This window comes from Capra hircus, chromosome 22, assembly GCF_001704415.2.
Source record: "Capra hircus breed San Clemente chromosome 22, ASM170441v1, whole genome shotgun sequence".
NCBI lineage: Eukaryota > Metazoa > Chordata > Mammalia > Artiodactyla > Bovidae > Capra > Capra hircus.
In genome coordinates, this window is record NC_030829.1 from 58846684 (window position 1) to 58861493 (window position 14810).

At 53.2% G+C, this 14810-nt stretch overlaps 1 protein-coding gene across 2 annotated transcripts in view; it reads left to right on the top strand.

The window, feature by feature from the left end:
- ACAD9 (acyl-CoA dehydrogenase family member 9) overlaps window positions 328-14810 on the top strand; it is a 39143-nt gene continuing 24660 nt past the window's right edge. For both annotated transcript variants that reach the window (XM_018038241.1, XM_018038242.1), the window contains exons 1-2: window positions 328-532; window positions 4715-4808. In XM_018038241.1, the coding sequence (XP_017893730.1) occupies window positions 386-532; window positions 4715-4808 (241 nt within the window). In that variant the 5' untranslated portion in view covers window positions 328-385. The remainder of the gene's footprint in view (window positions 533-4714; window positions 4809-14810) is intronic.

Genomic DNA, 14810 nt, shown 5'->3' on the forward strand with positions numbered 1-14810 from the left:
GCGGGGGGGGCGGTCTTCCCCGAACCAGCGATCTATTAACCCACGTCCTCTGCGTCGGCGGGAATAGACCACGAGACCACCAGGGAGGCCCCCGACCCGCACTCTGCAGTCTCACTGGGTCGCCGCAGCCCCGGCTGCTGGCCGACCGCCTTTGGCAGAGGCCGCGGGTGTCTGACTGCGGTGCCCCGCCCCCCGCCGCCGCCGCCGTCCAATCCGCGAGCCGCCCGGGGCCGAGCCCGAGGCCGCGCAGGCGCATTGGCGGCCGAGGCGGGGGAGGGGGCGGCGCGGGCGGATGGCGTCACCGGCGGCGCGTCTGCGGGCCGTGACCGAGGCGCCGGGGGCGGGGCGGGGCGGCAGCAGCGGCGAGAGCGGCTCCGCGGGCAGCATGAGCGGCTGTGGGCTCTTCTGGCGCTCGGTGGCGGCGCGCTTCTGCCGCGCCCCAGCGGCCTTCGCCGTGAGCCGGCGCCCGCTGCTCACCAGTCCGCCGAGCCGAGCTTTCGCCAAGGAGCTCTTCCTGGGCAAGATCCAGAAGGTGAGGCGGCGCCGCGGGCTCCCTGCCTTCTGCCCTTTTCGCGGAGGGGCGAGTGGAGCCCGCTCCGGAGCCCCCACGGGCTGCCTCAGACACGCACCCGAGGGCGGGCGTGCCGGCCCCCGGCTCTGAGGAGCCGCGTGCTCCTGCTTCGGGAGGCCCTGGCTGAGGTGGGCGCTGGGTGACCCTCCGCTCAGCGTCCCGGCCCCGAAGTGTGTGTGTCTGAGTGAGTGTGTGTGTGTGTGTGTGTGTGTGTGTGCGCGCGCGCGCGCCCCCCAGACGCTTGGCGTGCCCGCCCGGCCCTTCCACGGGTCGCAGGACCCGAGAGTGGTGACCGCTTGGTTGCTGAGCACGCACCTGGACTCGATCTCGGCTCTGTGACTTTGAGCCCCAGGTCTTTCAGCCTTAAAGCGGAGCTCGCGGTGTGCTGTGTCTCGCACACCGAGACAGAGAGAGAGAGAGAGAGAGAGAGTGTGTGTGTGTCTGTCTGTGTGTGTGTGTGTGTGTCGGGAAGCCCCAGTGAGATTGCATATGCGTGGAAATGCTTTATTAATCTGCCGCACGTGGGGCAGATGTGAGAGACCGCGGATTGAGGAGTCAGTGCTGGCTGCTAGTGCTGTGAGCTTGGGCTGAGCAGCCCTGTGAAGTTGCTCTCTGCCCTCATACAGGAAATAGTAAAAGCAGTCTTTGTCCCCTCCTACAGGTAGCCAGAAAACCAAAGAAAAATGTGTGTAAAGTGCTCTGAGCTCGGCTGCGATGTTGGCTGATTCTGTTCTACTTCAGGAGTTATTCCTTGGTTTCTCTAGAGCGTTCTTTAAGGTTGTCAGGCATTACACGTGCAGACACCCAGACTGGAATGGTTTGCCCTGCTAAAAAGTGCAAAGCTAGGCCGTTAAAAGTTAGGGAAGCCGTTTCCCCTGAACCTGGGGCTGTGTGGCGCTGTCCTGGGAACTCGAGGTCCCAGCAGCGCGGGGAAGAAAGAACACACGTGTTTTATGCTCCCTTTCTCCAAACCTTCAGCACCCTCTCCGCCTTCAATCTCACCTGCTGGCCTTGCTTCTTGTTTATTGCGAAAACGCGCCCATTTAGGTAAGAAGTCCCGCCTCTACACTTACCTCCTTCCCACGTGTGGTCTACATTCTCTGCACTTCGGTGGCAGAACTGTCCGCTCTTAGCAAAGGCCAGCTAGACCCCCAGGCCTTCTCCGCTACTCAAGGGCGTTGATCCCTTCTTGGCTCTTTGACAGCTAAACATTGGCCAGCGTGTCTGACCAGCTCAGCTGGAGTGGGAGTTGTCTGGGCCCAGCCTGTGTATGGTCTCCCATCTCTAGTCGTTCCTCTGATGATCTGATTCCGTGTCACGCCACCCGTCTCCTGAAGGTGCACATTTGTTTCTCCAGGCGAGACTTGAGCCCGTCCCTCTGAATATCCGCCTTTCCAGTCAAAAGCTGCGCTTGGGTGTCACTAGGCATCGCCCGTCTAGCCCACCCAAAACTGAGTTCCTGGTCTCTCCACCCGATCCTGCTCTTCCCGCTGGTCATCTCATTGGAGATGGTGGTGACTGTACCGTTCCACTTGTTCAGGTTGTAACCGAAAGTGAGGTCCGGCTGCTCACCTCTCGGAAGTCAGTAAAGAGGCCAGATGGATGGAAAGGAAAGTGCTTTATTGTGGATGCTGACAGCCAGGGTTGGAGGGGGGGGGCCCTGTCCAAAGGCTGACTCTCTTCCCGCGCCCCACCTGCAGGCGAGGGCTTTTATAGACGGAGGGAGGGGCTCACGCACAGAAACAGCACAGGCAGCTGATGGGCATCTTGGAACGGGCCACCGTGGACTGGCCAGCATCGTCTCGATTAAGCACAGTCCGTCTTCAGTTCCAGGGTCAGTTCCCACTTCCATGAGGCCAGTTCTCGAAATTATAGCAGCCTATGTCACGGCTATAGCCCAGTCATCATGAAGTTAACTGCTTCCCCCAGGTGGAGGCTTCAGTGTCTATAAGACAGCTCACAGGATATGGCTCAGAATATTATCTGTAGCCGTTGAGAAGGAACTGAAGGCCCTTGAATATGCTTAGTGGCTGCTTTATTGTTATTTGGTCTCCTTTGACTGGAGGCTCTTCTTTCTGCATTTTCTCACGTCTCTGATTAAACTCACTCCTTGGCTTCAGTGTTTCCACAGACAAAAGGCAGGCTGAGGATATGGCAGGGCAAGGCCATGAGGTCCTGCTCCTTTTCAGGGTCAGATACCTGGGGGTGCCTCTTGTTCTCATAATCCGCATCTGATCTGACAGCAGATCCTAGCTTCTCTACCTTCAGGTTCCATTTAGAATCTGGCAGCTCTTAAGCACTTGGCTGGTACTGCCCTGGTTCAGGCCGACAGGGTCTCTCTCAGCATTGTTGGGGTTTGAGCAGCAACATGGCAGCACAGAGGCTTGGAATCTCAAACTGGAAGGAGACCTTCATGATCACGCCGTTGTCCCCCTGCCCTCAGAGTGTTCTGAGAACGCCCGCGGGTCTCCTGCGGGAACCCGTGGAGGGATCTGGGTGACTCTTCTCCCCATTCACAGCCTCGGCCAGGAGCAGCTTGGCTTCATCCGTGTTACATATGTGGTTTCTATATATGTAGAATAATTGGAAAAACCAGTTCCACTGGTTTCAAAAATTTGAAAATTGCAAGTGAAATTGAACCCAGCACCCACAAAGCACCCCATTCAGACTCTGAATATTGCTGTCAGAGCTTCATCCTCACGTACTCTCGAGGCTTCTCTTGGCAGGTTCTCTTTTGTTTGGAGTTTAGGCTGGTCCCTAAACTGGTCCCACTCTGTTCTCTTTTCTCACTTGGCTGCTGACTGATTCCAGAATCTTCTTCCTCTAATGCAGCCACTGTGGCCGGCCCAGGTGAGCCCATGAGGCTGTGCAGGCCAGTGCAGTGGGCTCAGCTTCTGTATTCAGCTAAAGAGCCGGCTTTGTTCTCAGTGGCTGTGGAGTGATGACTGCTCAGCCTGATTTCCTTCCAGACCCCCTGAGGGGCAGGGTCGAAGGTGGCCCGGAGGCAGGGATTCCTTTTAAGTCAGCTCTCAGTTTTGGCGTGGAATCCACCCTTCACCTGTACAGGGGGCCTGAGAGGAGAAAACAGACTTGAGAGCCTGTGGGCTGGAGGGAGGAGACAGGACTCCTCGCAAGAATTTTCTCCAACCACCTGGTGAGAGGTGCTGTGAGGAGAGGCCGGGCTCCTGGGGTGGCTTCGGGGCTGGGACGTCACTCTTGAGCAGGCGCTGGTCAAATCCAGAAAGGTTGTGCTGGCAGCTGAAGGGGAGGGCGGCGCCCAAAAGCCAGAGGGGCTGAGGTCTCAGTGGGATGATTTTAGGTGACCCAGAGCGAAGGCCTCGTGGGGAATCCAGGCTCAGGCAGAAGCCCTGGCCGCTCCCTGGTCCGTCACTGCACGCTTAGGACACACCATCTCGTTTGAGCCCCACACCTGCCTCCTGAGGTGCCACCTGTAACGGGAGAGACTGAAGCCAAGCCCCAAAGTGTCAGAGTCAGGGCTGCGTTCAGGCTGATGTGGCTCCTCAGCGGGGCTGCCTCTGGTGGCCCTGCCTCCTGGCACGCTCAGCCCAGGCAGCAGGGGTCAGGGGTCATCGGACAGGAGGGCGGGTCCTGGAGCAAGCAGCTGAGTGGCAGCCCGCCACGAAGTCAGCCCTTGCGACCACAGTACGTTCTTGTTAGCGGCAGCGTTTCTAAGCTCAGGACTAACTAAGGTGACATCTCATCCATGGCTTCCCATGGTCCTCACAGAGACCACCCGCGTTTTCCGGGTGAGAAAATGGCCCTGGGGACGGGTGAAGGGGTCGCCCGGTTGGTAAGCTGCGCAGCAGGGACCGCGCTGGGGCTGGAAGCGTTAGCCCAGGCTCCCTGTTCCATAGGACAGTCCTCGTCGCTTCTTAGTAAGGAAAGCTGATCAGAGTCGGGGGTAATCTGGGTCAGGGAGGAGGCTGGGCCGAGGTGGCGGAGTCTGACACAGTTCTTGTGTCCGGAGCTCCTGCTGGGGTTTGCTGTCCAGTTCCCTCGGCCCGGAAGGCTCGGCCCGCCGATGGGGACGCTGGCGCGTCCTTTCCCTTCCCTGCTGACTGACATGACCGCTGTGGGAGGTCGCCCACAGTTACATTTTTACTGTGTGTTCCTCGTTTTCAGAAAGAAGCTTTCCCGTTTCCAGAGGTCAGCCGAGATGAACTTAATGAGATTAATCAGTTTGTGGGACCTGTAGAAAAATTCTTCACTGAAGAAGGTACGTAGGGCTCTCTTCATCTTCACCGCTTTCCATTTTCAGGGCGCTGCTTCAGTCTCTACGTTTGCAAACACATTTCTCTCTGTGCCTCTGGCTGCGCTGGCTGCTCGTTGCTGCAGGCAGGCTTTCCTGCAGTTGCGGAGCCCGGGGACGCCTCCCTGACCGCAGCGGCCGCTCTGCGTTGTGGAGCACAGGCTCAGTGGCTGTGATGGTCCCAGGCCAGGGATTGAACTAGTGTCCCCTGCATCGCAGGGCAGATTCTCACCCACCAGAACACCAGGGAAGCCCTGAGAATGTTTTATATTTAGTAGTAGAAGCCGTGGGCATTAATCAGGAAAACAGTGCTGTTGGCATACTTTGCTTAAAAGATCATTCCAACTGCTCTTTAATCCTAAGCTATCTATCTGTTCATTGCTTCTGAATGTCTCTGTGGTGAAAGTGAAAGGAAAGGAAGTGAGGTCACTCAGTCGTGTGACCCCATGGACTGTAGCCTACCAGGCTCCTCTGGCCATGGGATCTTCCAGGCAAGAGTACTGGAGTGGGGTGCCATTGCCTTCTCCAGGAGATCTTCCCGCCCCAGGGACGGAAGCCAGGTCTCCTGCATTGTAGGCAGACGCTATGCCGTCTGAGCCACCGGGGAAGTCTGTGGTGAAGGACTACTTCGTCATTTCCAAACTGTTGCAGACTGACTGTGAGATACAGTAAAAATGAGCGACTGCAAAAATGAAACAAAAAGCGAAGCAGGACGTGTGAAATCCCAGCCCATCAGTCACGCGCCGGGCTGTGTGGCAGTGCCAGACCGCTGCCAGTGGCTCTGAAGGCTTACTCGCGGTTTCTGTGACTTAGCTTGTTAGGCAGCAGGGAGGCTCCGGGCGGGGCCAGACCTCAGATTGGAGGCGCCCGTGTGGACCGCAGGGCTCCCAGCCCTCGGCGCGGGCAGCATCCTCTGCCTTTGGGAGCCCCCAGGTGCTTGAGCGAGGACAGACTGACAGCAACAGAATCTACTTTTAAAGATCCTTCTCCCTCACAACTTGTTACAAAATACTGAGTATAGTCCCGCGGGCCGAATGGTAGGTCGTCGGTTATTTTGTATATAGTAGGTATGCGTTGAGCTCAGCCTCCTAATTTCTCTCTTCTCCCTCCTCCCTGCTCTGGTAACCACGGGATTGTTTCCTGTGTCTGTGGGTCCCCGTGCACTGTCAGTGAGGCGTCTCTCTCTATTTTAATTGAAATATAGTTCGCTCAGAGTGATGTGCCGGTCTCTGCTCTACAGCAAAGTGACTCGGCTATACACACATGGACGTTCTCAGCATCCTCTCTCCATTATGATTTACCACGGGGTATTGGCTGCCTCCCTGTGTTACACATGAGGACCTTGTGGGTTATCCACCCTGTATTTCCAGCTCACATCGACTAACCCCAGCCTCCCACCCTCTCCCTCCCCCAGCCCCCACCCCCTCGGCAACCACGCCTCTGTTCTCTGTGCCCGAGATTGTTCCCCTTTCATAGACAGGTTCTGTTGCTTCTAAGTCGCTTCAGTCGTGTCCGACTCTGTGCGACCCCACAGACGGCAGCCCACCAGGCTCCCCCGTCCCTGGGATTCTCCAGGCAAGAACACTGGAGTGGGTTGCCATTTCCTTCTCCAATTCAAGAGAGTGAAAAGTGAAAGCGAAGCCGCTCAGTCGTGTCCGGCTCTTAGCGACCTCATGGACTGCAGCCCCACCAGGCTCCCCCATCCATGGGATTCTCCAGGTGAGAGCACTGGAGTGGGGTGCCACCGCCTTCTCCAGTGCATGAGAGTGAGAAGTGAAAGTGAAGTCGCTCAGTCGTGTCCGGCTCTTAGCGACCCCGCAGACCGCAGCCCGCCAGGCTCTTCTGTCAGTGGGATTCTCCAGGCAAGAACCCTGGAGTGGGGTGCCGTTTCCTTCTCCAGGGGATCTTCCCGCCCCAGGAATCAAACCTGCGTCTTCTGCGTTGCGTTTACCGACTGAGCTATGCGAGAAGCCCGAAAGTTCCTCTCGACTTTCCAGCAGCCTAGGAAGCTATGGCGGCGGTTTAAAGCGGAATGACAGAGCCTGAAAGTGAAACTCAGCCACGCCTGACTCTCTGCAGCCGCACGGACTGTGCAGTCCTCGGGATCCTCCCGGCCTGAACAGCGGAGTGGGCAGCCTTTCCCTTCTCCAGGGCGTCTTCCCGACCCAGGGATCGATCCCAGGTCTCCCGTGTTGCAGGCGGATTCTTTACCAGCTGAGCCACAGGGAGGCCCTAAGGAACGTACCGCTTGCCAAGTTGACAGGCGTCCACATTTTCTCTCTTCTGTTTCATATGCTTTCTAATACCCAAGATACATATTCTGTTACTACAGTCGCAGTTTTCATGATATTTCTACGATAACAGCATAAGTGGTTTGGGTTTGCCACGTTTTTTTAAGCGGGAGTGGAAGCGCCTTAGGCGCGGCGTTGCTCTGGGCTGCGCCGCGGCAGGTGTGCCTGTGGCCCCTCCCTCTGGGCCGCGCCGGCCGCCCGCGGGTCCTCGCGGAGCGCGGCTGAGCCTCCCGCGCCGGCCAGAGCCCCGGGCAGCCGCGTTCCGCGCCGCGTGCGCGTCGGTCCTGAGCCCCAGTTGGCCTCGCTGCCCTGCCTCCTCTTTGTCCGCACACCCATTCTCCACGACTTCATCCCTGACTGCCCTGCAAACGGTTCGCCTGTGGTCTGCCCGGACTCCGCGCGTTGGTCTAGGCACGGATACGCGGCGCGTGCTTCCCTCCGGCCGGCTCGCTTCCGCCGTATCGCAGCCTCCGGATCCCTCCGCGTCTCCGCGCGTGTCCCGGCTCCGGCGCTTTTTGCGGCTGAGTGACATTGCGGCGTGCACGCGCAGCACGTTTCTCCGCTAACCCACTAATGGGCACGCAGGCTGCGTCCGTGTCCGGGCTGTTGTAAGCGGTGCTGCGCTGAGCCCTGGGCTGCGTGTGTCTTTCTGAACTAAGGCCTTGCGGTCTACGCCCACGAGTGGGCTTGCTGACTGTGTGGTGTGACTGTTCCGTCTTCTAAGGGCCCGCCGTGCTGTCCAGAGTGGCTGTGTCTATCTGCGTTCCTACCAGCACTGTGAGCGGGTTCCTTTGTCTCCGCGTCCTCTCCAGCTTCTATCTTTTCGTAGAGTTTTGACGGTGGCCATTCTGACTGCCGTGAAGGGGCACCTCATTGCAGTCTTGCCTTCTCTCGCTTTCTGTAGCTTTGCGTCTCTCTAATAATTACTGATGTTGAGCATCTTTTCATGTGTTTCTTGGCTCTCTGTACGTCTTCTTTAGAGAAATGTCTACTTAGGTTTCCGCTTATCGTTTTATTGGGCTGTTTGATTTTTTGATACTGAGCTGTGTGAACGGCTTGTAAATCCGTCAGTTGCTTTATTTGCAAATATTTTCTTCCATTCTAAGGATTGTCTTTTCGTCTTTATGGTTTCCTTTGCTCTGCAGACACTTTCAAGTTTAACTAGATCCCATTTCTTTATTTTTGTTTTTCTTACTCTAGGGAGTAGGTCAGATAAAATCTTGTTGTGACTTATATCAAAGAGCGTTTGTCCTGTGTTTTCCTAAAAGAATTTTATAGTATCCAGTCTTACATTTAGGTTTTTAATCCATTTGAGTTTATTTTTGTGTATGGTCTTAGGAAGTGTCCTGGTTTCATTCTTCTACATGTAGCTGTCCAGTTTTCCCAGCACCACTTATTGAAGAGGCCATCTTTTCTCCATGGTATATATTCTTGCCTCCTTTGCCATAAATCAGGTGACCATACCTGTGTGTTTTTCTCTGGACTTTCTATCCTATTCCATTGATATATATTTTTGTTTTTGTGCCAGTACCATATTGCCTTGATTACTGTAACGTTGTAGTATAATCTGAAGTCTAGAAGCCTGATTCCTCCACCTCCATTTTTCTTTCTTAAGAGTCCTTTAGCCATTCGGGGTCTTTTGCGTTTCCTTACAAATTGCAAAAGTTATTGTTCTAATTCTGTGAAAAATGCCGTTGGTAGTTTGATAGAGATTGCATCAAATTTGTAAGGATTGCTTTGGGTAGTATAGTATAGTAGAGAGCTTCCCTGGTGGCTCAGAGGTTAAAGCGTCTGCCTGCAGTGTGGGAGACCTGGGTTCGATCCCTGGGTCAGGAAGATCCCCTGAAGAAGGAAATGGCGACCCACTCCAGTATTCTTGCCTGCAGAATCCCATGGACAGAGGAGCCTGGTGGGCTACAGTCCACGGGGTCGCGGAGAGTTGGACACGACTGAGCGACTGCACTTCCCCGTTTCACTTTGGGCAGTGTGCTCGTTTCTGTAATATCGGCTCTTCCAGTTCCACCTCTCCATCGGTCTGTGTCATCCTGGATTTCTTTCCTGAGTGTCTTTTAGTTTTCTGCGTGTAGGTGTGTTGTCTCTTTAGGTGGGCTTTTGCATCTATATTCATCGAAGATACTGGCCTGTGATTTTCTTTTCTTGATGGCGTTTTGTTATCTGGGTGATGGGTGGCTTCATAGAATGTCTTTGGAGTGTTCCCTCTTCAATCTTTAGAAGAGAGAAAAGAATTGGTATAAGTTCTGCTGTGCATGTTTGCCAGCAGAATTTACCTGTGAAGCCGTCTGGTCCTGGACCTTTGTTTGTAGGAAGTTTTTGTTTGTTTTTATAGATTTTATTTCAGTTCTGGTCATTGGTCTGTCCATATTATCTATTTCTTGATTTAGTTTTGGTGCTTTATTTTTTGATTTTGTTTTGATATTTCTAGAAAATTGTCCATTCTTGGTTGTCAGTTGAAATTTACCATTTTTCATTTCTTACTGTGTTTATTTGGATTTTCTCTCTTTTCTTCTTGATGAGGCTGACCAGAGGTTTCTCTATTTTGTATACCCTTTCAGAGAGCCAGCTCTTGGTTTTATTGACTTTTCCCCTGTTGTTTCTTTAGATTCTGCTTTATTTCCTCCCTGGGCTTTATTATTTTCTATCTGCTGCTGACTTTAGGTTTTTTTGGTTCTTCTTTTTCTAATTCCTTTAGGTTAGATTGTTTAGGTAAGATTCCTTTAGGTGAGGTGGTTTACCTGAGACTTCCCTTGTTTTGAGAGGAAGGCCTGTATTGCGGGGAACTTTGCTCTCAGCACTGGTTAGCACTGGTTTTGCTGTGTCCCGTAGGTTCTGTACGGTTTTATTTCCCTTGATGTTGGTCTCAGCTCCTTTGTAATTTCCTTTGTGATTTCCCCTCTGGCCCATCTGTTTTCCAGTGGCGTGTCAGTCTCCATGTGACTGTTTTCCCTTCACGTCTTTTCCTTTGGTCGACTTCTAGTTTCGCGCCATTGCAGTCAGGAAAGATGCTTGAAATCATCTCTGTGCTTTTGAACTCGAGGTTGTCGAATCTGTGGGCATGTAATTGTCCTTAGCATTAGTTTTGTGCCCTAGGATGTGGCCAGTTCTAGAGAATGTTCCACGTGTACTGGAATTCTGTGTTTTGGATGTAGTGCCGTGAACATGTCGGTTAAGTCTGAGTCCCCCGTCGTGCCGTTCAGGGCCTGCTGCCTCACTGATTCTCCGTCTGGAGGGTCTGCGCCTTGCTGTGAGTGCGGTAGTGGCGTTTCCTGCTGTCGCTGTGCTCGGATCGATTCCTCCCTTCGTGTCTGTCAGCATTTGCTCTAGGTATTTGGGTGTCCAAAGCGTGCGTGCTCAGCTGCTCCAGCGCTGTCCACTCTGCGACCCCATGGACTGTGGCTTTCCAGGCTGCCGTGTCCTTGGGACTCTCGAGGCAAGGATAGCGGGTGGGTTGCCATCTCCCTCCCCGGGGGGTCTTCCTGGCCTAGGGCTGAGCCCGTGCCTCTTGCGTGGCCTGCCTCGGCGGGCGGGTTCTTTGCCACCTGCACCCCCGGGGAGCCTGCCTGCGGGTGGGTGCGTGTGTGTTGCTGAGTGTGTCGGTCTTTCGCCAGCAGATGGCGCCCTTTACCTCCCTGTATCCGCTTTGTTTCGCAGTCCATTCTGTCTGAGTACTGCAGCTCCTGTTTCGGTCATTTCCATTCACGTGAAATGCCTTTCCATCCCTCATTTTCTTTCTTTGGGTTGTCGTCTTTTGTTGGGTTTCCTCAGCAGACACCGGCCGAGCGTCTTCCAGGGGAAGCCTCCGCTGCCCCAGCCTTGGAGCCGTGGCCCGCCCCCGCCAGCGCCGTCCGGGGGGCGCCCGCCGCTGGGGCTGCCCGCTGCAGCGCCTCCGTGTCCAGGGCAGCGGCTCGCCCACTGGGCACTGCGGCCCCCCTCGCCCCTGCGCTGGCCCGCCTCTCCCCTTCCTTGGGGGCACTGTGTGCGGCACAGAGGATCCAGCCCGCTCTTGCTGGTGACGGCGAGACCAGTGGCACTTCCAGACCCCAAGTCGTGAGGGCGTCAGCTGCTGTGGCTTCACTCACCAGCCTCTCGGCTTCCACCTCCTCCATGTCTGTCCTGAACTCATCTTCAAACATGGCCGTGGCTCTCAAGGAGCCGGAACCCATGGTGACATAAGGCAACTCAACGGCTGACCGTGAGAACAGACACTGTAGAGGTGGGGTCCAGGACCTCGCCTTCCCCCAGAGCTAGGGCTGCCCCAGGGTAGCCTTGCTGCCCGGAAAGCATCTGCCTGCGGCCGCCTCTGACTGGCCGTCGCAGCTCTGGGAAGGCCGCCCGTGCGAAGGGAGTGGAGCTCCAGGCTGAAGGAAATGAGCTGAGTTGTCTTGTCTGTGCCCACAGCTGTCCCAGGACCACGGCAGTAACTGTTAGGAGATAGGAAGTGTATTTTTGACAGTTCTTGTCAACAGCAATCATCCCTTTAAGCGCCCTTGTATCTCCTCCAGAAGCCATGCCATCCTTATAGGCCTCCCCTGCAGTGGTGGTCCCGGTTTTCTGGGCTGTTGGAAGCTTGTCCTTTATCTTTGCAAAATGGACTTCCAAGGTGGCCTTTCTGTGGCAGTTAGCAAAGAGAAAGCCCCGACCGATGGCTCATGCCCCCCACCCTCTCCCTTCCAGTCTGGGTGTAGCCCTGGCCCTGTGGCGGCTCTCCTGTGGGCAGCAGGCTGTAGGCTTTCGTTTTTCATGCAGGCTGCCACTCTGCATCTTGAGAAGGAAGCATCCAGTCCATTAAGGTAGTTGCTGATACATGTGTGCTTACTGCCATTTCAGCCCTCGTTTCGCGGTGGAGTCTGTTTCTCTCTCTCCTGGGGTGGTGATTCCCTAGTTACTTCTTCCGGTTTTCGTGACTCTGTTGCGGCTTTTGCCCTGTGGTTGCCGTTTGTCTACTATGTTACCCCTCCCTTCATCTGCTTGCTTTAGGCTGATAGCCATGTAGATTCAAACACATTCTTAAAGAAAAGTGCATTTCCTTACTTTGCTTCCTCACAGGTTAGGATCTGGATGTCCGTTTTTACATCTGCGTGTTTTTCCTTTTGCTGTCCCTTTTGTTCACCGTCACTTTCACAAACAGGTGTTTTTCATCCGTGCACGGGCTGCTTTAAGCGGCTTCTTTTCCTCTGTGACCTCCTCCTCTTTCTTCCTGCTGCTTCTCCGTCTAGAGAAGGCCTTTGATACCCCTTTCAGGACGGTTTAGTATTGCTGTCTTCTTCTGGTTTCTGCTTATCTAAGAAATTCTTTATTCCTCCTATTCCAAATGATAATCTTGCCGGATAGACTATTCTGGGCTGCAGGTTTTTCCCTTTCGAGGCTTTGAGTCTGTTTTGCCACCCCCTTCTTGCCTTCAGGGCTTCTGTGGAGAAATCGGCTAATAGCCCCGTGGGGGTTCCCTTGTAAAGAGCTGCTTTTCTCTCTCTGCCTTTAGAATCCTCCCCTTATCTTTCACTTGGGCCACTTTTATTATGTCTTGGTGTAGGTTTGTTTGGGTTTATCTTCCTATGCCTGGATACCTGTTTCCTTCTTTCAGTTCAGTTCAGTTGCTCAGTCGCGTCCGACTCTCTGCGACCCCATGAATCATAGCACGCCAGGCCTCCCTGTCCATCACCATCTCCCGGAGTTCACTCAGACTCACGTCCATCGAGTCCGTGATGCCATCCAGCCATCTCATCCTCTGTCATCCCCTTCTCCTCCTGCCCCCAATCCCTCCCAGCATCAGAGTCTTTTCCAGTGAGTCAACTCTTCGCATGAGGTGGCCAAAGTACTGGAGTTTCAGCTTTAGCATCATTCCTTCCAAAGAAATCCCAGGGTTGATTTCCTTCAGAATGGACCGGTTGGATCTCCTTGCAGTCCCAGGGACTCTCAAGAGTCTTCTCCAACACCACAGTTCAAAAGCATCAATTCTTCGGTGCTCAGCCTACTTCACAGTCCAACTCTCACATCCATACATGACCACTGGAAAAACCATAGCCTTGACTAGACGGACCTTTGTTGGCAAAGTAGCGTCTCTACTTTTGAATATGCTATCTAGGTTGATCATAACTTTCCTTCCAAGGAGTAAGCGTCTTTTAATTTCGTGGCTGTAGTCACCATCTGCAGTGATTTTGGAGCCCAAAAAAATAAAGTCTGACACTGTTTCCACTGTTTCCCCATCTATTTCCCATGAAGTGATGGAACCGGATGCCATGATCTTCGTTTTCTGAATGTTGAGCTTTAAGCCAACTTTTTCACTCTCCTCTTTCACTTTCATCAAGAGGCTTTTTAAGCTCCTCTTCACTTTCTGCCATAAGAGTGGTGTCATCTGCATATCTGAGGTGATTGATATTTCTCCCGGCAATCTTGATTCCAGCTTGTGCTTCCTCCAGCCCAGCGTTTCTCATGATGTACTCTGCACAGAAGTTAAATAAGCAGGGTGACAATATACAGCCTTGACGTACTCCTTTTCCTATTTGGAACCAGTCTGTTGTTCCATGTCCTGTTCTAACTGTTGCTTCCTGACCTGCATACAGATTTCTCAAGAGGCAGGTCAGGTGGTCTGGTATTCCCATCTCTTTCAGAATTTTCCACAGTTTATTGTGATCCACACAGTCAAAGGCTTTTACATAAAAAGCCTTTGTCAATAAAGCAGAAATAGATGTTTTTCTGGAACTCTCTTGCTTTTTCCATGATCCAGTGGATGTTGGCAATTTGATCTCTGGTTCCTCTGCCTTTTCTAAAACCAGCTTGAACATCAGGAAGTTCACGGTTCATGTATTGCTGAAGCCTGGCTTGGAGAATTTTGAGCATTACTTTACTAGCATGTGAGATGAGTGCAGTTGTGCGGTAGTTTGAGCATTCTTTGGCATTGCCTTTCTTTGGAGTTGGATTGAAAACTGACCTTTTCCAGTCCTGTGGCCACTGCTGAGTTTTCCAAATTTGCTGGCATATTGAGTGCAGCACTTTGACAGCATCATCTTTCAGGATTTGAAACAGCTGCACTGGAAATCCATCACCTCCACTAGCTTTGTTTGTAGTGATGCTTTCTAAGGCCCACTTGACTTCACATTCCAAGATGTCTGGCTCTAGATTAGTGATCACATCATTGTGATTATCTTGGTCATGAAGATCTTTTTTGTACAGTTCTTCCGTGTATTCTTGCCACCTCTTCTTAATATCTTCTGCTTCTGTTAGGTCCAGAGCATTTCTGTCCTTTATTGAGCCCATCTTTGCATGCAATGTTCCCTTGGTATCTCTAATTTTCTTGAAGAGATCTCTAGTCTTTCTCATTCTGTTCTTTTCCTCTATTTCTTTGCACTGATCGCTGAAGAAGGCTTTCTGATCTCTTCTTGCTATTCTCTGGAACTCTGCATTCAGATGCTTGTATCTTTCCTTTTCTCCTTTGCTTTTCGCCTCTCTTCTTTTCGCAGCGATTTGTAAGGCCTCCCCAGACAGCTATTTTGCCTTCTTGCATTTCTTTTCCATGGGGATGGTCTTGATCCCTGTCTCCTGTACAATGTCATGAACCTCATTCCATAGTTCATCAGGCACTCTATCTATCAGATCTAGGCCCTTAAATCTATTTCTCACTTCTACTGTATAATCATAAGGAATTTGATTTAGGTCATACCTG